The 23,623-nt window shown below is 37.6% G+C and overlaps 1 protein-coding gene across 1 annotated transcript in view; it reads left to right on the forward strand.

Annotated features, from left to right (window-relative positions):
- The window catches only part of LOC127427833 (synapsin-2-like), a 168,131-nt gene that overhangs the window by 67,784 nt on the left and 76,724 nt on the right, over positions 1-23,623 (forward strand). Inside the window, exon 2 of the mRNA XM_051675652.1 lies at positions 17,642-17,699. Coding sequence (XP_051531612.1) covers positions 17,642-17,699 — 58 coding nt within the window. The remainder of the gene's footprint in view (positions 1-17,641; positions 17,700-23,623) is intronic.

The following is a 23,623-nucleotide window of genomic DNA, read 5'->3' on the forward strand; positions in this document are numbered from 1 at the left end:
AGCAATACGACAGGAGGTCCAGACATCCAAGTGACAAACGAGGTAGGTGAGTGTCTTGCTTTGACATCACCTAATATTGTAATCACTTGTCACAAATCAAGTCTTGAAACCCCAAATATAAAGACTGTTCTTGTAAAGACTCCAGATTCTGTACTAAATGGGACTGTAAAGGATAAAACTAGACAACAACAGATAACTAGTATGATGCAGAGGCATCTAAATCCTGCAGTTCTTAAGCATAAACAATGGTCTGTTTTTCAAACTGTAAACCAAGCATGAATGCTATGGGCTCTACAAGCAAAACCCAAAGGACTACTTGGAGGACATTTGAACATGCGTAGAATTACTGGGAAAAGTGAACAAATTCAACATCTTATTATAGACTCTAATTTAGACTTTTTGTGACTTTCAGAAACATGGCTTCATAAAAATTCACCATCAGCAGCCTTAAATATCCTAGAGATTGCTAGGGAAACATCATAATAGTGAGAACCTTGAAATCTGTGTACCATTACATCAGATGAAGCTCAAATAGCTACATCTTTTAATTCTCATTTAGTTGAATCTGCAAAGTTAAAAGTTAACCCCCTTTCAACCATGCATTAGATATTTTGAATACAAATTTAGCCAACAACTATTTGACATTACTTATATTTCAGAGTCCAAGGTTGGGCTGTTGATAAGTCCCCTAAGCATTCAGAAGCAAAGATGTATATGGTCTTGATACAGTATTCCTTAAAACATTAAGTGGAAGTTTATCTGGTCCAATTACAAATATTATTAATAGGTCTATTAATTTATGAATTTTCCCATAGGCATGAAAGACATCAATAATAACCTGTTTTTAAACATGGTGATCCAACAGAGTTGAATATTTATAGATCTATTAATATATTGCCTGTTGTGTCGAAGATCATCGAAAAGCATGTAGCGCAACAACTTACCACCCATCTTAACAACAGCCCTTTTAGATTATTTCCAAAGCAATTTGGCTTTAGAACAAATCATTCGACGGAGATGGCAAATTTCCTGTTTCTGGAGAATGTTAAATCGAGATTAGATAAGGGTGGAGTTGTTGGAGCCATATTTTTATATATAAGAAAAGCCTTTTACACAGTTGATCATAGTATCCTTTTAAAAAGTTGATAAAGTTCAATTGTACACCTAAGGCAATTAAATGTACAAAATCTTACTTAGATGGAAGAACACAGAGAGTAAAGATAAATAGGGAAGTCTCCGGCCCTTCATTGTGATGTTGGTGCACCCCAGGGATCCATTTTGGGACCACTCTTATTTAGTCTATATATCAATGATTTACCCACTGTTTGTAGTGATTGTGAGGTGCAGATGTATGCAGATGATACAGTATTGTAGTGTATGTGCATGCAAAGACGAAACAACAAGTCGCATGTAAACTCATTGCTGTGATGGCACGTATTGCACAATGCGTGTCTCCACCTTAATATCCAGAAAACAGTTTGTATGTTTTTTACCAAGAGACAAACCAATGATTCTGAACCAGATGTTTATGTCATGGGAGAAAATTTGAAAATAGTCTCTCATTTCAAGTATCTTGGTATCACTATGGATTCTAACCTTACATTCAAAATGCATGCTAAGAAAGTTATAAACACAGTAAAGTTTAATTTATCAAATTTTCAATATATTAGAAGTTGTTTGACCACAAAAGCAGCAAGATTATATTTTAATGCAATGATCATTCCATATTTTACATATTGTTTAACTAGCTGGTCTCAAGCCTCGTGTGAAACTCTTAAATCTGTACAACTATTATATCAGGCTCTCAAGGTTTTAGACATGAAGCCAAATAGATATCATCACTGTAAATCAATCCAAAATCAAAATCTACTGAGCTGGGATAATTTAATTATACAAAACGATTCTGGTCTTGTATATAAAATCTTGCATGGTTTAGCTCCTTCGCCTCTTTCAGAGTTTATTAAACAAAGAATAATGGGTAGATCCACTTGATCTATTTCTAGAGGGGACTGTTAAGTACCCATGCGAAGATCAGCTTTTGGTCAGTCAAGTTTTGCTGTCAGAGCAAGTCAGACATGGAATATTTTGTCTATTCATATCAGGACCTGTAAAACATATCGCTCATTCATATGCACTTTAAAGTGCACCTATTATGATTTTTAAACGTGCATAATTTTGTTTTAAAGGTCTCATACAATAGATTTACATGCATCCAAGGTCAAAAAACACTTTAATTTGCTCATAATTTAAATTGCAGCATTACCTTTTTTTCCCAGTGTCTCAAACGACTCGTTCAATGATCCGTTCTAAAGGATTCATTCTAAACTCCTCCTTTCAGAGAGCCTACTCTGCTCTGATTGGTCAGATGTCCCAGTCTGTTGTGATTGGTCTACCGCTTACAGCGTATGTCGGAAAGGAAACGCCCTCTACCATATCCAAGTTTCAGCTCCGTCTGAAAAAATGTCTGTTTTACCTTACCAATTTGAGCCCGAATCTGATAGTGATACATCAGAAGATCAACACGAACCACCATTGGAAGCACGACGAGAACAGGACATTTCTCAGTGGTAAGTTTATATGTAGTTTGACAATAACGTGAGTTAGCTGGTTAGCAGAGGCTAACAGCTAACAGGCTAACAGCCTGCACTGGCTGTACATGTAAACAGACCAGAGGCGGGTTTTTTGTTACCAAATTATGTAGGTTAGTACAGGAAGTAAGTCTGGAATTACTAACGACTCGTTTCAGATGTTCAGAATCGGTTCTTTCTTTTGGGTGTCAATAACTCCATATTTCGTGCACTTTGATTTTTGAAACTTTGCAGACTTTTTTACATTCACAAACAGTTATATAACACACTACATGAAAGGTAATATTTGAAAAGCCATAATAGGTGCTCTTTAAAATCATGGTTAAAGCTACACTATGTAAATTTTGGCCCTCTAGCGGTTAAAAAATAAAACTGCATGTGTCTTGCAGAAGAACATTGTTATGGTAATGACGTAAGTCGTGCTTCGGCTCTGCTCTATATGGATGAATATGGTTCGAGGCACCGGTGTACACTGGATACAGGACATCTTATCAGAGTGAATGGACAAATAAATAACGAAAGAAAGGAAAAGACAGATATCTGAAAACATGTTATCTGAGTAGATAAGTGCCATATCTTATGCTGCTTTTTTGATTTATTGGAAACATTGATGTTTTTAAATAAATAACGTTACAAAAGTTAGGCAATGTTTGTTAACATTAGACTCAAAGATTGCTAGTTTGATAAGGTCAAAAGTTGTAAAGTTTTTATAACTGCAGGATATTCTGGCCAAATAGACCACGGTAGTAACTAATTTATAGATTGTCATTGTTACCAACCAGTGGTCAACATCATTTCAAGACTTGCGTGTCCTTGGCAAGCCTAGGACTAAAGGATTTATTAATATAAATTATTGCCATTATAAAGAAAAATATATACGTGTGCTAGAAAGTGAAAAGTTCTGCACCGATTAAAGTATAATTATTATATTTCACTATACACTCACAGATGTGTGTGTGTGTGTGTGTGTGTGTGATTACACAGCTATACATAAACCATATCAAAAAAATATCTTACCTGTTGAGTAAGAAAAAAGCCATCTCTGGGTCACTTTTAAATCCTTTCAGATCTCGGAGTTGTCGCCACCTCAGAAAAGCCAAGCCAATGTTGATTCGGGTTTTGTTACGGACTCTGTCGCTTTCCCTTTTTGCTTGTAGTCTCTGCTCTGTTCAGGGTTTCTTTTTTGGGGGGATTTTCTCCCCTTTTCTCCCCAATTTTGGCATGTCCAATTCCCAATGCATTTTAAGTCCTTGTGGTGGCGTAGTGACTCGCCTCAATCAGGGTGGCGGAGGACGAATCTCAGTTGCCTCCGCGTCTGAGACAGTCAATCCGCGCATCTTATCATGTGGCTTGTTGAGTGCGTTACCGCGGAGACCTAGCGCGTATGGAGGCTCATGCTATTCTCCGCTGCATCCACGCACATCTCACCACGTGCCCCACCGAGAGCGAGAACTGCATTATAGTGACCACGAGGAGGTTAACCCAACGTGACTCTACCCACCCTAGCAACCGGGACAATTGGTTGCTTACGAAGCCTGACTGCTGTTCAGGGTTTCTTTGTTTATACAACCAGTGATTCCCCGGAGGTTTGCCATTTTGAATGATCCATGGTTAATTTTTCTCGTTCGTTGTGACAACAAACTTTCAGCTACTCCCACACCATACACGTGCTACAGTAGCCGGATCTTATTTTCTCTGTGCACAGATATGATGTCAACACGCACGGGCGAATGATGTATGTATACGATTTCCCTTGAAATCCGTCCTGACAGCTCTAAAAAATTTATAAAATATAATATCATTATTATAGGTTTATCAAAGTGTATTTGGGTAAAGACATGGTTTGGAAGATGGATTTTTGTTACACTGTCTCATTAATAACATTTTGTTATTTTTTAACAAAAAAGTTACATAGTGTAGCTTTAAAAGAAAATCAACAGTGTGATCATTCTCCATATTCTGAAATAAATATGCTTTTAAAATATTAAAATTTTTTAAGTATATATATACTGTATATGATACTGTTTTATAAAGTTTATTTTTACTTGAATTTTAAGGATTGTAATCAGTTTAATTATTGTAATATTTGTCCTCAATTTTTATCTGTTTTTTTTTTTTTTTTTTTTGGATGACCTGCCCAGGGACTTCAGTTGAAAATGACCTATAAAAGCTAAATTAGCACATATACAGAAATGTTTATTGATGTGCACTGTTCCTGTGAATCTAAACTAAAAAAAAATGTTAAAAAATAAATTCTACTAAGAGTATGGCCTCTTCCTGGGGATTGGCAAAGGGCATGTCCTAACAGGACATCTGTATGGCTGCAGGTTGGGATTCTCCTAACACCTTTGCAAGTTTATAACCTGCAAGTTCCTTCCCTCTCTTCTCAAGTCTTCTCTGGGAAAGAGGGTTAATTCAATGTCTACTACAGTGTCTAGTGGCATTATTTTATGTTAGTTTGGAGTATGTGACTCTCTGGGAGATGAAAGCAGGTAATATCCAGTACCGTGGTGTTGGTGTCATTATATGAAGCCCAATGCATGCCATTTGACATGCTCCCCATATTATCACCTGCAGTGCAGTCATTGGGTCTGGGTTCCCACTCACTTCCTATTTCTTTATGAAGTTGAGTTCTGCAGTGTTTTTCACTACCCTATTGGCTATCAGACAATGTTGGTCTGTAGCGCTGCATTATGGTATACAGTTCCCACAGCGTCAGTGTTCTGATGCAGTGTTGAGTTCCGTTCTTGAAAGGGAACGTCTTGGTTACTCACATAACCTTGGTTCCCTGAAAGAAGGGAACGAGATGCTGCGAAGCTGTGTCGCACTACTTTATTCTTGGAGGGACTCGAGAGATACGCTCTTCTCCCTTCAAACTGAAAATTTTGGGGATGTGTCACTGGCGCTGCCTTATATACGCATGGTGCGTGAGCATGGGTGGAGCGCCAACCGTCACCAGCCAGTCAAACTGGCGTGATGGTATAGATTTTCAATGTACGGCCTCCTGGGAGGAGTTTCCAACAGCGTTCCAACACGTTCCCTTTGTTCAGAGAACCAAGTTTACGCGGGTAACCAAGACGGTTGCTAGCCTAAATCAAATAAGCTCTCTAGTTATGGCTCAGGTCCCTTGTGCAATGTAAGTATATGGGATTTTTTTTTATTTTATTGTTTTATTGTCCATCAGATGAAAACCATACAAATGTTACAGCACACCTCTCTCTTTAAAAAAGATTTGGGGTATCATTCACTTCTGTAACACAAACAGTACGGGACAAGTGACAGGGTTAGGGATATTTATATCCCTAATAATTAATACCACTAATAATTTATTAAATTAACATGGATTAACTTGATTGGTTAATTATCCAGTTAATCAACCAGGGTTTGTTTAAGAGGTCAATCTCACCTCATCTGTTGGGCCCCAAAGAGACTCAAATCATTGGGTAAGTTCTGAATAGCAGACTACCATACTACTCTTTCTATTGCTGCAATATGTAGTGTATACTGTGCATAATATGCCATTTTTTTCTGTATGCCCAGAATACCCAGATGACCTACTACATTCACCAGTATGCAAGGTAACCAACAGAGCATACAGAGTTTTTATTTTTAGATGATAACTGGATGCCACTCATTGAATTAAACATGCAAATGTAATGTTTTGAAACATTTATTGTGGAATAATTCTTAATTTTGCACTTACAATTTTTAAGACATAGCAGGCAGTATACATTGAGTAGTAAGCAATGCTATGTTCGCAATAGCATAATACAATACAACTGTTTTGTATATAAGATACAGCTTCAGTAGCTTCACTATCAGCTGATGAAAGAGTACACCTAGACAAAATCTTGGACAAATTAACAATTTTCACAGTTTTTCTTGTTTCTTGAAGTTAACTTGTGTTTCGTTTCTTTCTTCTGCATCCAATTTTCAGATGTACAAAGCTAATGAAGCAGAGTTGTTTTTATGAGCAATGCAGTGAATGTTGCCAGACTGCCAGTAGTTTAATGAAGACAGACTGTCGCATGAGATCGCTGAAGCTGCAACTGTAATGGTTCACTGGCCATGTACACTGAGATCCCGCACCTAGCAACCCTTGCTTTGATTAGAGAAGGGCTACGGTGTTTTGTGATTTTAAACTCATTATGAGACTGAGTGCTTATATGGTAAGACTGAATGATTCTCTCTAATTAGAGGGTGAATTTTTTTAATTTATTTTTTATTCCCTTTTATTTCCAAAAGTTGTTAAATTTGGCACATTCCCAGAGGAGATTCTTAACATCAACTATGCCAAATTTGGGGTCTCTATCTCAAACCCTCTAGCGCCACCAACAGTTCAAATGTGCTCTTATGTTTCTGCTTACCCTTTGAACCATGCATTCTAGAATTTTTTATTCTCCATCTGATAGGTCATGCCAGAGGATGCCAATAAAGAATTGAGGCTGTATCTTCACAATGCTTTGTTGTATTGATTTTTTTCAACAAAACTTTTTATTGTCATGGTCACCATGCCCTGAGGGTACCTGAGCAGTTTGGGGGCAATGCCACCTATTGGTTAAAAAATCTGAAAAATTGCTTTTTTTGCTTTTAACTTTGGATTATTTTGTCCTATGAGCCAGGTGTCTTTAGATTCCTTATACAGAGTAAAACGGTACCAATTATTCAATGGTCAGCCATATTGACCGGCAGCCATTTTTAATTTTAACTTTAAATGCTGTATTTTACCCATGCTATATTGTATTGAAATGAAACTTGTCATTGTGACCATGCTCTAAGCTTACCTGAGCAGTTTCGGGACAGCGCCTCCTAGAAAATCATACTCCTGATATTAAAGTCCTCATAACTTTGGAAATCCTTGGCCTAAAGACATTATCCTGCTCTTTTTAGATTCCTTGGGTCAATCAGAATACAATGTCACCCATCTTTCCATGCCATTTTTCGAACTTGCTTGGAACATTTATCAGATCATGCCTAACATTTTATCAGATAATACTGAGACAGTGCTTGGTACAAGTGAAATTGAAGAATTTTGTTAAATCAAACCATTTTTGTGTAAGTGTAATGGATGGAAGGACATACGTACACAGGATATCTGTCTTCAGTTTATTCCTGAGAATAATAACAGTGCATTAGCAGGAGGCGATAATGACTGAAGACATTCGAAATGACTGGTGATTATAAAAAGCACAAAAACAGCTTTGCTGATAACTACTGCAGACATTCACAAAAGACTAGAAAACAGAAATCACACGTTTACTCAACTCAAAACATAAATTCACATTATGTTGGCTAATTAGCTAGCCAACATTGTAACCGTATGAAATAAGCTCGTCCCCACTCGTGCAAAGCATGAGGCAACACAATACATGTTTATAAATGTTACAACATCCATGTAAAAACTTTTAGTGCATTATATATTTGTTAAAATACATGTACACACATTATTACATTGACAGGATTCACTTAAAACATATCACAATTACTCACTCAATATGAGAGAGAGAGAGAGAGAGAGAGAGAGAGAATAAACATACATACCCGCAGCAGCAACACTCAAATCTGCTGGGGTATGGCAAGTGAGAAGGAACAATGTACACTGTCTGCAGTACCATAAATATCGAAAACCACTAAATATTATTGAATGCCTAGTTTTATGGGATTCACTCACAATGATTTCATTAGGGCACAAGCACTGAAAGCGCGGAGACCCTATTGTTCTTCTAAGGATTATTATTATTATTATTATTAGTGCCCAAGCACTGAAAATGTGGAGGCCCTATTGTTCTTCTAAAGATTCTTCTTCTTTTCAAGGTTTTTGGCAGAAGGAAGTGTGGCACATTTAGCAGACTTTGAAATATCAATCTTATGTTCCTTAATTGCTTCACTTTTTTTTTTAAATAATGTCAAGACAGTGCAGATTTAAAATTCTGAAGGGATTTTTGATATCTTAAATAGTGTTGCCATGGCAACTCATTAAATGTCATTATTCCTTTTTGAATTTGAATGGTTGAATTTTCATGATATTTTGCACACACTTCAGAGTTATCAGCCATTAGGCCTGGGCAAAAGATAACACATGGGCGTGGCTTGGGTGCACTGTAGCGCCACCTTTTGACAAAAGTGGTGGGGTTAGTTTCTTCTACGGTCACCAAACTTGCTACGTTTATTGTTCTCATCAAGCTGGACAACTTTCAAAATTACAGTCATTAGCTCCGCCCAACAGGAAGTTGGCCACCTTGGATTGAATGTGCATTTATTGAAAATTGCAGGCCCAGAACTTTTGAATACTCCATTTAGGGGATTCATGTGATTGTCACCAAATTTAGTCAATATTATGCCAAGACATTGAAGATGCTAAGTTGTGAACTGATTTTTGATATTTTGAATGGTGTTGCCATGGTGAAGCAATAAACTGATGGTGAAAAATGGAAAACAGGAAGTGCCTTATATATATTCTGTGTGCACTGTGTGATTCTGATGAAAATTCAGCTGTATGTTTGGTAATGAGCGCTGAACACATTGATGCGGCTATTATTTGGTTCGTTGGTCCGTTGGGTCGGTTTGCATTCTCACCATAAGTGAACCGCTCCAGAGTTCGTTTGCAATCGGTCCGAGACCACCTCGTTCAGGAGGTCTCAGACCAATTATTTTGGTGCGGATCTGAGTGCGATTGCCGTGTTCATGTCTGCTTAAACAAACCGAGCCAAGGTAGAAAATGCGGCAGATTCCGAAACAAACGCTCCAAACGAGCCAGGTGTGAAAACGCATTCTGAGAATACTCGTGCCTAAATGGTCAAATACATGTAAAACATCCACCAAAAATGTAACCTAATAGACCTGCCGCTGTCTAGTGTATCCTTAATGTTAATCAAACAACAAAAACAAGAATTCGACAAAACCACTCACTGCTCTTGGCTGGATAACTTTAGTAGTATAAAAGTATTAAAGTATTATTTACACAGGGAAGATCAGTAGTGATTTTATGTCAAGATCATTCTGAATGTTTAGTTGAATTCTTGATACTGTTTAAATTTTTTTTTAAAAGCTGTTAAAAAGCTGTTTCCTTAATTTGTATTTTTGTTTGGTCTATAGTGTTTTTTTCTATTCATTGATTTTCGTTTGATATTTTATTACTTTTTTATTAATATGCAAACAAAAAATGTGACAGTATTTACATGTAACAAATACAAAATAACCAATGCAAACAAACATACATACCAACGGCCAACATGACAAGCCTATCTCCTGTATGTATATATATTTGTGTGTGTGTGTGTGTGTGTTTAAGTGTATCTGGGTGTTGGGGTGGAAGCATATAAACAAAAGAACATCTAGAAATGTATAACAGATATAACAATAGTAAAAACAACAAATAATAATGACAATAATAATGACTATAATAATAATAATAAACTCAATTCATTAAGAATGGGGGGGGGGCTAGAGGATGAGGAAGAGGGCAAATAATAATAGTAGTAGTAGTAATAATAATAATAATAATAATAATAATAATATTAAATTATTATAAGGCTGCTTCTGATCCCTCTGTGGCCACGTCATAAGCTAGTCCCCCGCCCATGTCATGCCACAATGGGCCATCAGGGAGAGATGCCACGGGGTACAGGGCCCAAGGCCCACACCCCCATCCCCCCATTCCCCAGGACTTTCCCCACATGCCTGTGTTGGTTTTTTTGTCTTTCTTCTTTTTTTTATTTTCTCCTCCTCCTTCAATAGGTGTGTATGTGTGTCAACTAGTGTGTGGTGCATTAAAAAAGCAAGGCATGCAGCGCAGAACCAGCCCAGGGCAAAGCCCAGGCCACCACACACATGCCACACTTACCCTGTGTTGTTGTGTTCTCTTTTTCTCTTTTTCTCCCTTCCCTTTACTCCTTTTTCTGATGCATTCCTTGTTAAGCTCTTAATAGATGTGTATGTATCTCAGCTAATATGTGATGCATTAAAAAAAAAAGCGAGGCATGCAATGCAGAACCAGCCCAAGGCAAGAAATCCAGGGCAAAAAAGTGCAAGGAGATGGTGGAAAGGTACAAGCCCCAGGCCCCACACCACACCCACCCACAACTGACCCCCACTGCACCGGACACGGACTGGGATGCCACGGCCTACTGGGGTCCCAAAGCAGAGGAGAAAAAAAAATTAATCAATTAACTTATCTTTATATGTATTTAACTAGGTTCAATATTAATCAGTGTTGTTACCTCCTCCTTTGAGTTTGTTTCGTGTGCATTTTACAATAGTTTTAATAATTGTAATATGCATATCCCTCTGTCATATCCATAGAACAAAGCAAGCGGCTCTTCGCATCTCTCTGGTGCTCGCATTGCCATTTCCTGAGTACTGGAACATGTCAGGGCCAAACATGTTTGGTATTATGCGAATGGGAAATTCAAGTGAGCCCGGAGCGCTTTTTGTTCACAATGCACGTTATTAGCGAACCAAACCAAAGGCTGCAAGCGAACCGTACTCGGACAACCTCCAGAGATGGTCTCAGCTCAGTTCGCTTTTAAGGGGTCTGAGATCATTTGGTGTGTTCACATATGGGCAAAAATCCCCCGAGCTGAGCTCAGACCCCTAAAATGGACCAAGTGTGAAAACACCCAAGACTGCCTCTGTAGCACCCCCATTTTCACCTAGAGTCACCAAACTTGGTACATATATTGTTCTCATCAAGCTGAACAACTTTCATACATACAGTCATTAGCATGCCCAACAGGAATTTGGTCATTTTGGATTTTCTGAAAATCACATGCTCTGAACTTTTAAATACTCCTCCTAGGGGATTCATGTAACTGGCACCAAATTTGTGCAACGTCATGCCAAGACACTGTAGATGCTAAATTGTGAATGGATTTTTGATATCATGAACGGTGTCGCCATGGCGAAGCAATACATTTATGGCAAAAAAATGGGAAACAAGAAGTGCCTTATATCTTCTGTGTGCATTGTGTGATTTTGATGAAAATTCAGCTGTATGTTTGGTAATGAGGGCTGATCACATGAATGTAGCTATTATGGGTCATGGTCATTACACTGACATCTGCCTCATTAGAACACGACTAGTTATAGAGTGTGCTGCAATGACTGTGGCTTGACATAAGTAACAAAAAGGCACCTAAGTTACATTCTCATAATTTCAGATGTCCATTACTTTCTTTCTTCTGCTAAATACAAACAAAGATATTTGGAAGAGCTTTTATTTCAGCTTTGTAGGCCCTCACAAAACAAAGGAATGGGTAAAAATGTTTTGAAGCTACAACATACAAGTAAAGGTATCATAAAGGCATCTGTATCATCAGAAGCGATATGATAGGAGTGGATGAAAAACAGATCAATATTTTTTTCCTATAAATTCTCCTCCCTGACCAGTAGGTGGCGATATGCACGAAGAATGTGAATTGCCAAAAACAAAAGAAGAAGAATGTGAAAGTGATAGTGGAGATTGATAGTAAAAAAAAAAAAAAAAAAAGACTTAAATATTGACCTGTTTCTTACCCACACTTCATAAAGCTTCTGAAGATATGGATTTAACCACTGGAGTTGTATGGATTACTTTTATTCTGCTTTTATGTGATTTGGGTGCTTCAAAATTTTGGTCCCCATTCCCTTGCATTGTGAGGACCTACAGTGCTAAGATATTCTTCTAAAAATCTTTATTCTTGTACAGCAGAAGGAAGTAAGACATACACATCTGGGATGGCATGAGGGTGAGTAAATGATGAGAGAGTTTTCATTTTTTAATTAACTATTCTTTTGATGTATTATGTAACAAGGTTAAAAATGACTAATAATTATAAATATAGCTGCAAGCAGCGATGACGGGCCCAAGCACCATGGGTCCATTTACATCCGGTGGTTTTCGAAAAACAATGAAAGGTGGACAAATGCAATTTTGAAGCAATTTGGGTAAATACCGGTTGTTGTTTTTTACTGTGAAATAATTTCCATTCTGTTTAAAACAGCTTCATCCACCTATTTGATAATTCATGGGTGTTTTGCCTGTATGCTGCTAAGAATAACATCAGCCAAATACTGCTAACAGATTGTTTTACTTCTGTTTTGGCACTAGGCATTTAACACCTTTCTTTGTGTCTCTTAGTCAGAGGTGGGTAGTAACTTGCTACATTTACTCTGTTACATTTAATTGAAAAAATACTTTTAGAGTAGGTTTAAAAGTGGGTACTTTTTACTCTCACTCAAGTAAAATGTACTTCGTTACAATGGGCGGTGTTCCTGTCGTTACGTTACTGGGTTTTATTTTAATTAATGCGTAATTAATCGAGAGATTACTGAATGGGACTTTTACAACAGCGAAAATACAGCTGCACGCGCTGTCACAGACTGTCACTCAAGTCGAGTCCATCACTGCTGCAGCATCAAGCTCTTCAAAGTGAAACAGTTTCTTCGCTCCACACAGTGTCAAAAGAATAGTTTCATCCTGCAATGCCTTTATTTAACACCAAGGCAAGCTTATATTTTAAGATTAAAATTTCAGCTTCAACTTAAGGCAGCACGCTGAGGTAAGTTTGGCTCTAATGATATCACAGGCTTTTCTGTGTAGTGGTGATGGTCGTTTTCAGGGTGATTCTGTAAATATGACATCAGTTTTTAAGTGTACATTTTTAAATCTGCAGCAATATATCAGTGTGCTTTGTCCCATGTACCGCATGTCATTAGCAGTAGTTACGCATTTACCCCACACAGCTATCGCAGTTATTTCGGACTGATTAACTTTATAAATCCATGTAAACATCAAAGTTAAGTGTAAATGCCTTTTGCTCTGTTGTTCTCATGATTGACAACTGGAGCGCGAACAGACAGCATTTCTGCATTAAACCTCAAGTTTAATGACGCATCTGGAGCACAGGTTTTGGTCAAGAAAACAAAGCTTCAAACAGACACAGTTACAACCTCTGCTAATGCACCTGAATGGATCTATAGATGGATACGCTTCACCTGTGTTTCACATGGGTCAACTTGATGACATCACAGTTCTGCACGCATTGTATGTAGTTGAAAATGGCAAGTGGAGAAAACGAGCCGCTGATAGAGAAGCTCCCTGCGTTTCTCCTTTCTGGGAGCATGTTCTTTTTGCAGTCAATTACAACAGCGATGGTCAAAAAAGTTTGCAGACATCGCTCAGAAAGAGTACCGTATAGTATACTGGTAATATATGTCAATAATGTGCATAAGGGTTTATTTAAAACGCAAGAAAAAGTTCTTCCTGTTTCCTCGTGCGGCTGTAATCTATTGCAAGCGTCAATAATGTGCTTTGATTAATGGCATTAATATGCCATTATAGTAATACATTGATACATGATTAAACTTTTACGCCAACATCACCCAGGAAAAGAGAGCCGAAATGGCACACACTCCCTTCCATTTTTAAGCAGGCATTAAGCGCTAATTCAGACAGACATGAAACAATAACAAAAGCGCTTGGGGTGTTCATATGGGATTTCCACGTATTATAAAAATACTCAAGCCGCATTATCACAACATCCCTTCTCGTTTCCATTTTAATAGCAAGGTTATTCCTTTTATAGTGAAGTACAGCTTCTGAATATTGAATATATGTTGAGATGAATTTGAAGTGCATTTTATGTTAATGCATGTAGCGTATTAGTGCAGGTATTAAGTTAAAATGTTGATTTAGTAATTAAAGAAAATGTTTTTTTTTATTTGTTTTTTTTTTTTAGTTAAGGAGCCTGACGAAAATTAACCGTGGTTTTACTATAGTAATATTGTAGTAACCATGACTGCTGTCACCATGGTTTTCTGAGCAGAAATCATTGTTTTGATACAATTAACCATCTATATAGTAACCATGATTTTACTATATATTGTAACCATGAAAGTAACCATGGTGATTTTGTGGTTACTATGATTTTACTACAAATGCCATGGTTAAACTATGGTTACTGTTGTGGAACCATGATTGTTATTTAAGGGCAAACTTGTTTAAGTGTTAACCAAATAAATTATTCTTTGGATTTGGCAGTAATATTTTTTTTCTGAACAAAGAAAATACCAAACCGTACTGAAACAGTGACACTAAAACCGTGATACAAACCATACCGTGAGAAATTCTAACCGTTTCACCCCTAGTGTGGATGAGAAACAGATTGCTTTCACATTCTTATTTTGTTTTTGGTGATTCACATTCTTCATGCATACTGGGCTGTTGGGCTGGGAGAAGAACTTCTAGCAAAAAATGACTTAAATATTGTTTCTCACCCACACCTATCATATAAATTCTGAAGATATGGATTTAACTACTGGAGTCATCTGGATTGATTTTATGATTCCTTTTGGTTGCTTTTTGGAGCATCAAAATTTTGGCACCCATTCACTTGCATTGTACTGACCTACAGAGCTGAAATATTCTTTTAAAAATCATCATTTGTGTTCTGCAGAAGAAAGGAAGTCATACACATCTGGGATAGAATGAGGGTGAGTAAATGATGAGAGATTTTCATTTTTGGGTGAACAATCCCTTTAAAATGGTAGCTCAGCCATAATTTAATATTCCATCATCATTGGGGCCTGGGTAGCTCAGCGAGTAAAGACGCTGACTACCACTCCTGGAGTCACGAGTTTGAATCCAGGGCATGCTGAGTGACTCCAGCCAGGTTTCCTAAGCAACCAAATTGGCCCAGTTACTAGGGAGGGTAGAGTCACATGGGATAACCTCCTCGTGGTCGCTATAATGTGGTTCGCTCTCGGTGGGGCGCGTGGTGAGTTGTGCGTGAGGATGCCGCGTAGAATAGTGTGAAGCCTCTACACACGCTATGTCTCTGCGGTAATGCGCTCAACAAGCCATGTGATAAGATGCGTGGGTTGACGGTCTCAGACGCGGAGGCAACTGAGATTCATCCTCAAAGCATGAAATCAGATATCACCCATCTTTACCTCTTTGCATCTATGTTCTCTAGTCTGTTTTGGATTGCTTCTCATTGTTACTTCTACTAAATGTTTGCATTTTAGTAAAGATAATAATGACAAATACTATTTAATTTACACAGTTAAGATATGGTAAATTTCGTGAATTATTTACAATAATCAGGGCTCTCCAGTGCAAGCGTTTTACTCGCATTTGGGAGTGAAAATTACTGCTTGCGAATGCAGAAAATTATTTGGGTGCATGGCACAAGTAACAGTTGATCTAAATGAATCAAAGTTATGAACTTATTATTGCAGCCTACCATCAGAATTAAAACTCCCTAAACATGTATCTCCCCTCATATACCAAATACTTTTAAAAGAAGCGCGTTAGTTATTTTTGCATTAAAAGCGCCTTTTTTCACTCTCACAGGCTGCGAGCACTGTCCTCTCCCTCCTTGCCTCCCTCCCTTTCTTTTTTATGCGCATGCAGAGACCGAGGGAGAGATATACCATGTGAAGATGGTGTCAAAATGTCGGACAGCATTTTGAATAATGTTGGATTAATCTCGCGATCGCACGTAAGTTTCTGGGAAAAATAGTGAGTCAAATTAAAATGTGCGAATCCATAATATGCGCGATAACAGTATACAGCATGTCAGCGTCCTTGTCTAATGTGATAAACAAAATCTCAAACATAAAAAAATACATTAAGAAAATCATGAAATGTCATTCTACCAATAACAGCCTCTTTGCACAACTGTCTGAGGATGACACACACCAAATTTACAGTATTCTGCTTCTAACGTAGGTGCGCTGGCTGTCGTGTGGACAAGTGCTTGTGGGTTTCTTTTTCTTGGATCTTCAATGGTCATGAAAATTCTATAACACCATAGCCACACACTGCAACACTGTAAAAACCTCTTAAAATGGCATACCCTGTTGATGCTTTATAAGGAGACCATTAAGCAGCTGCATGGCTCTGCATCAATGTGTAATAGAAATGTCAACCGCTAGAAATGTATCAAGTATCATGTCTATCGTGGTTATGCAAAATCTGTGGCAATGCACATTTCCAAAAATTATCATATTATAATTATAATTCTGCATTTCTCATGGCCATCAATGATAGTGCTCTCTGGCACGTGCACACAAGCAAACACATAGCGTGCGTGGAGAGAGAGAGCACGCATCCATTACCGATAATGACATAGCAAGCAAATGTGAGATGAAAAACAGATTCGTATTTGAAGATTAATGATCTATCAAATTTTAAATCTACAAATTCTACCTCCCTACCCTAAACCTTAAACCTAACAAATAGTGTCATAAAAAGCATAGAGTGACATGAAAAAGCAATTGCTGAAGTAACTACATCAATTTGAGTTGCTTTTATAACACTTCCGGCTCATGTGTCAACTCCTGTGCTCTTCTGGAAACATACCCATCCTTTACATTGCAAGTGCAATTTTTATTACTTCATTAGTTCTATTAGTTGAGCTACCGTGCAGCTTGATCAAATTTGAACAAGCTTTTAAATGCATGATAGTAAAAGTTTTAGATGTCAGAAGATAGCATTGTGTAAGAAACAGGGTGAAAAGTAAATGTGTTCATGAACTGATAATCTGTTTTACTTGTTTTACTCACGAATTGTGTGAAATAACAATATTTGTTGTTGTAGCACCACTACTGTTAATTTCATCTGGAAAGTGCTGTGCAGTAGCGGATTTAGGGTGGCATCTTGCGTTGGGCGGCACGAGGCACCCAAACAGAACCCCACCCCGGTCAACAACTTTGGGGGTGTGGTGAAGCGGGTTTTGGCCAAGGCACCATACAACGCCTATCCCACCCCACCGCCAACAACTTTGTGGGCGTGTTGAAGTGGGTTTTGCCCAGGGCGCCATACAAGCTAGAACCACCACTAGTGCTGTAATATGTGCAAGGAGCCACATAAAAATGGTTTTGCAAAAATTTTGGAATAATAACATAATAACTATAGGTTCAAAGCAGTATTACCCCTTTCAAAATCACAAGTGAGAAACGTTGCTTAATCCAGGTTACAAGTGTGAAAAGCTCTTTGGAACACCACTAATCAAATAAGTGGACCAGATCTAAATGTTGTAAAAGTAATGAATATCTTTTTTGTCTTTCAGGGTAAAGATTTTTCGTGGAAAGAAAATTCAAGGAGATCATGACATCAAAGTGGAGCAGGTACAGCTTTTAAATATTCTTTTGAGCTTTAGACTAAAAGAAACCAAGAGATTTTTATAGATTACGTGTTTTATCTTCACTTTAATCACACAAACCTTAAAATTCTTAAATGTGAGTTAGCCGGTTTCATCCTTTCTTGTTCATGCTCATGTTTATGTGTGTCTAAACCTTTGAAACAAGCCACAAAATACCCACACAGCAGTGATTCAGTGTTAGAAGAAAACAAAACATGAGTCATAAAGATTATGATTTTTCAAATTGTGTGTACAGTGACTCAGTAGTGTGTACAGGGAATAAATGCTTAATTACTGAGGAGCCCAACAGTGAAATGGTTACTGATCCCCGAATGTGACAAGTTTGTCTGTCGACACTGAAAGTGAAAATAGCACACGACAACTGTTACAGCCATTTATAACATATTTGATGCAGGGCCAGTACTAGGATGTGATCTTTTGGGGTGGAGGGTGGTGTCATTTTGACCATTGGGGCGATGCCTGGGTGGGGTACGTCAAAGATATTTGAGCTATCCAGTGCAATAGCACAGTGCACCAAACTAAGCCGCCAAAATGTCAAAAACATTGGAAAATATAGTGTTAATTGTTTTTTTCACAGTGGAAGCAGCATAGTGGCGTTCTCTGCTACACTTTGTTACAATTATCCTTTCAATCAACATTATTCGGTAGGATCTGATTTAGTTTTGATTGTTAAACTGCGCTGGGAGTGTAGTATGATGAAGAATTCGAAATTGTTGTCCTGTGGGGACATTAAAAAGCATTTACGGTCACACGCTGATGCCTCTCAAGAACAAGATGGCGGGGGTCAGGTTAGGAATGACAGCGTCCCTCAGGATGTAGGTCAAGATATTGCGAACATTTATGCAGCGCTAATGAAAATCTCGACCGGCATGGAGGGCCTCGTGGAAATACTTTGAGTGACCACATCTATGGAGGCAAAACTTTCCACCCTCATCACAAGAATGGACGAGGCTGAAAAGCAAATCGAGTCTCTGGAAGCACCCGGAAAAGAGCTGCAGACTAACCTGCCGGCCTCCAAAACTGATATGGATCAGGTGTGGGAAAAATGAGGATATGGAAAATCGAAGCAGACGTAATAATGTTTGTTTCGTTGGAATTTTAGAGGGAAAGGAAGGTCAAGATATGGTCAAGTTTCTAGACAGGCTTATTCTGAATTTTTTCGACACAGCGGGCCGCCATCTGGAAATAGATCACATGCACAGAGCTCTCGGTCGGCTTCCCAGAGTGAGTGACAGACAGAGACTTTGTTTTATGTGCGGAGAGGAATAAAGGCAAGTTGTGCTTGGAGAATTACAACATTATGGTTTTTCCGGACTTTGCAAGTGTTACACGAGTGAAACGGAGAGTTTTAAAGAGTGTGATAAATTACTTCAGGCACAGGATATGAGCTTCGCAATGCTAAACTGAGAACTAAGGCCAAGGATGGACGAAAGACTTTCACATGCCCACGAGAAGCTATGGCCTTCATATATTCAAATTCTTTATATATTTTTTTTCCCTTTATTGGACACCAGTTGGTACTGTTGTGCGCAAGGTTGAAGCACATTTTTTTTTTTTTTTCTGTTCTGTGGTTATTGGGGATTTTACAGTTACATCAATGTTGTATTGTGATCTATATAATTTAGCCTTAGGTACACAATTTTCTTTGCATGTCAGTATGTCACACTTTAATACAGGTAAAATGTTTCTCTCCACATGGAATGTTAATGGGCTGGGGCACCCTATAAAAAGAAGGAAAGTTAAGTTCTTCAGCCACAAAAGTTGATATATTGTTCCTTCAAGAAACTTGGTAGAGCAATGGGTGGGCATGTGTTTTGCGGTGCTGGTTCGAGTAAGATCAGGGGAGTCATCACATAGATAAGCAGGGTTGGGGAGTAACGGAATACATGTAACGGGAATACGTATTTAAAATACAAAATATAAGTAACTGTATTCCACTACAGTTACAATTTAAATCATTGGTAATTAGAATACAGTTACATTCAAAAAGTAGTTTGATTACTGAAGAGATTACTTTGCACTTTATTGTCATTTGTTTAATTTAATATTTAGTCCTTTCAGATGGAAAACATTTATCCATATAAATGATGCGATCCAAAGTGCATTTGAACAGGGGTGAAACACTTTCTTATGATGTGTAACATTCATACGAGCAGACAGAGAAGTAAGTTTGAAGTAAGTTTGGAGCAGAAGAAATAGAAATAAACCTTGTGTAAACCGTCAGCTTTACACTATGCTAAAATGCTATTTCTAGCCATTTGACATGCACTTTACCAGGCACGATCATATTTTTTTTATCAAGAAAATTCACGTTGGATCATAATTTCTTTTTTTCTAGTAAGACCTTTGATATTAGGGCAAAAATCGTATTCTTGATAATAATTTTGTATTGTTTTCATGTAAAAATATCAAAAAATCCTTAAAACAAGATCAATTTGATTTATCTTGTTTTAGAAACAACACTGCATTAGATATTTAGGTTTTTCAGAGAATGTATTTTTAATATGTGTATTTTGTCTTACTGTACTGGCAGAGTTTTTATAGTCAAAACAAGTGAAAAAATCTACCAGTGCTGAAGAAGTAATCAAAAGTATTTAGAATACGTTACTGACTTTGAGTAATTTAACAAAATACATTACAAATTACATTTTACAGCATGTATTCTGTAATCTGTAGTGGAATACATTTCAGAAGTAACCCTCCCAACCCTGTTGTTGAGTAAGCATTTACAATTTAATTGTCTCAAACAGTTTAAAGATAATTTAGGAAAAGTCATTATTGTTTTGGCTGAAATACAGGGGCAAAATCTTATGTTGGCTAATATTTATGCACCCAACCTGATGATCAGAACTTTTTTATAGATCTTGAGGGGAAGTTACAAGCAGCTGGGATCCTCCATGATATGGTTTTGGGTGGAGACTTCAATCTTTCAATTGATCTGGTCCTTGATCATAGTGATGCAAAAGTGTGTACACATTTTACAGCAACGTTGACACTACAGAGGATGTGTAAAAATCTTGGTCTTACGGACATTTGGAGACTTCTGAATCCATCTGGGAGGGAATACACCTTTTTTTCATCAGTTCATAAGATTTACTCTAGAATAGATCATGCTTTGGTATGTGGGTTTCCGCATATAGAGAAAAGAAAATCATATAGATGGCACTTTAATACATCCCTACTACAGGACCCAGCATTTCAACAAATGTTAAAGACAGAAGTTAATATTTATGTGGAGGCCAGTTGGTGCTTAGTGTCCTCTGTGGGTGTGGCATGGGAGACACTGAAGGCAGTTCTTAGGGGGTGGATCATACAATATGCCTCATTCATTAAAAAAAAATCAAACAACAGAAATTCATGGAATTTGAAAAGAGTATTAAAAGTGCTGAAAGAGAGCTGAAGCGCTGATTGTCATCCAATGGTCTTAGAGAGTTAACTCAGCTAAAATATAGGTACATAACTATTTTGTCACAGAAGGTAGAATTTTACTTATTCCGGGCAAGACAGACATACTTTGAGTCGGGAGACAAGGCAGGGAAAACTCTTGCCCAGATATATTAAACAGAGAGAGTTTTTTTCCACCATTCCTTCAGTGAAGTCTTCTGGAGGCAACATATTTACCTCTGCCACAGATATGAATAAGGCCTTTAAAGAACTATATTTCGATCTTTATAGTTCCACGTCTTCGTCTACCGATAAGGATATTAGCAACTTCGTATAGCTATTAGAACTTCCTTAATTTACGAATGATCAAAAATACTTTCTTGACTCAGATATTACTTTGGAGGAGCTTGTTGACGTAATTAAAGCCTTCCAACAGGTAAGGCACCGGGGCCAGATGGTTTTGCCGCACATTTTTTTGGATCTTATGTCACAGACCTGGCTCCACTTATGTTACAAGTATACACAGAGTCATTAAAGAAAGGTGAACTACTGCCAACCATGACACAAGCCCTGATCAGTCTCATTCTTAAAAAAGATAAAGACCCAAATGAATGTAAAAATTATCGTCCAATTTCTCTGATCCAGTTAGATGTAAAAATATTGTCTAAAATTTGGGCTAATCGATTAAGCAGAGTAATTACATCTCTTATACATATATATCAAGTGGGGTTTATTCGTGGTCATAGTTCTTCTGATAATATTAGACGTTTTATAAATATTATGTGGTCAGTAGCAAATGATCATACCCCGATCTCATGTGACACTGAGAAGGCATTTGATAGGGTGGAATGGGACTATCTTTTTAAGAAATTTACTGATTTGAGAACACTTTTATTGGGTGGATTAAGTTACTCTATAAACATCCGTCAGCAGCAGCGCAAACTAATGGATTAATTTCTGATTATTTTTGTCTTTAGGAGAGGATCTAAATGCAGCCTTTTTAATAAAATAAAAGGTAAAACAAGTAACTCAGAACATAATGAAACAAAACACAGGGAACAAAGCACAGCATAATACAGATGAATACTGACAAAAAAAAAAAAAAAACAGGGGGAAAAACAAGGGCTTAAATACAAAAGGGAAAACAAGGGAATGAGGAACACCTGAGGAAACAATCAGGGGAAAACCAATCACAAAAAGAAACTACAAAGGACTACAAAACTAACAGGAAACAGGAACAGGGAACTAAACAAGAATTTCAACATAAAAGTCAAAACAAACAACAGGGAAAATGTGACACATAGACCAATTGACAAAAGAGGTTTAGGCCTCCACAAAATTTGTTTTATTACTATGCTTTTAATCTTAGACACTTGGCCCATTGGTCTCTTCCACCTGAGAGAGCCCCTCTCTGGTACAACTTTGAACATGCGGTCCTTGCCCCAATTTCACCATTGCAAATTCTTTCTATTAAATTGCCTAGAGAAGTAAAAATGCATCCCATAATTTCACACTTACATTCAGTATGGAAAAAGGTTTTTCGTATGTTAATTTTGATACTTACCTAAATGTTTCATATGGCTGAACCACAAATGATGTATTAACAAGTCTCCCTTTTGCTGGAAAGAATGGATGGAGAGGGGTGTTGCAACACTTGGTGACCTTTATGAAATTTGAAAATATAACACAGTAATTTGCGATTTCTAGGTCTCAATTTTTCAGGTATTTACAGTTGCGCCATTTACTTTGTACTATTTTTGGTGCTAGTACACAACCCCGTAAAGCTGCAGACACTCTTTGTATGGTGCGCACAGCCTTTTGAAAGGGGCATGAAGCATCAGTGTATTATTCCACATTGATTCAGAGTCTTGGTGATGGAGCCTTAACAGCTCTTAAGAGGTTATGGGAAAGAGATTTGAACTTGGTATTGGAGGATGGGGAAAGAATAAAAAAAAAAAAAAATGTAAATTATGTCTAGTGATGCAAGTGTACACCTTATTCAGTTTAAGATTTTGCATCTTTTCTGTTGGACTCCCATGCTCTGTGGTTTTGCACGAAGATTCAAGAATTCTGGTTAAGAGTCCAGAATTTTATCTGTGAGGATTTGGATACTCAAATTTCATTCTGCCCCAGACTATGTATATTGGTTAATGGGTCGGTTATTAAAGTAGGTTACAGATATACAAAAACTGGGTCCAAACTAGTGTAATGATTGGCAGACAAATATTTCTAAGAGGATGGAAGTCAATTGGCGCTCCCTCATTTCAAGAATGGTTCACTGAATTGGGCAGGGTGGCGGCATTCAAAAAGATGTCATATAAATAGTTTGGCAGACTAGATGCATATGGTAAGAAATGGGACAAATACATGACCATTCTGGAAGGCTCTCAGTGAGGGCCATGTAAAGAGAAACCTTTTTTTTTCCTCTTCATGTTTATATGTGTATACTCAGGCTTGGACCATGGGAATGTTTGTATATTTTTGTATATTTTTCTTTGTTCAAAA

Source organism: Myxocyprinus asiaticus, chromosome 37, assembly GCF_019703515.2.
Source record: "Myxocyprinus asiaticus isolate MX2 ecotype Aquarium Trade chromosome 37, UBuf_Myxa_2, whole genome shotgun sequence".
Taxonomy (NCBI): Eukaryota; Metazoa; Chordata; class Actinopteri; order Cypriniformes; family Catostomidae; genus Myxocyprinus; species Myxocyprinus asiaticus.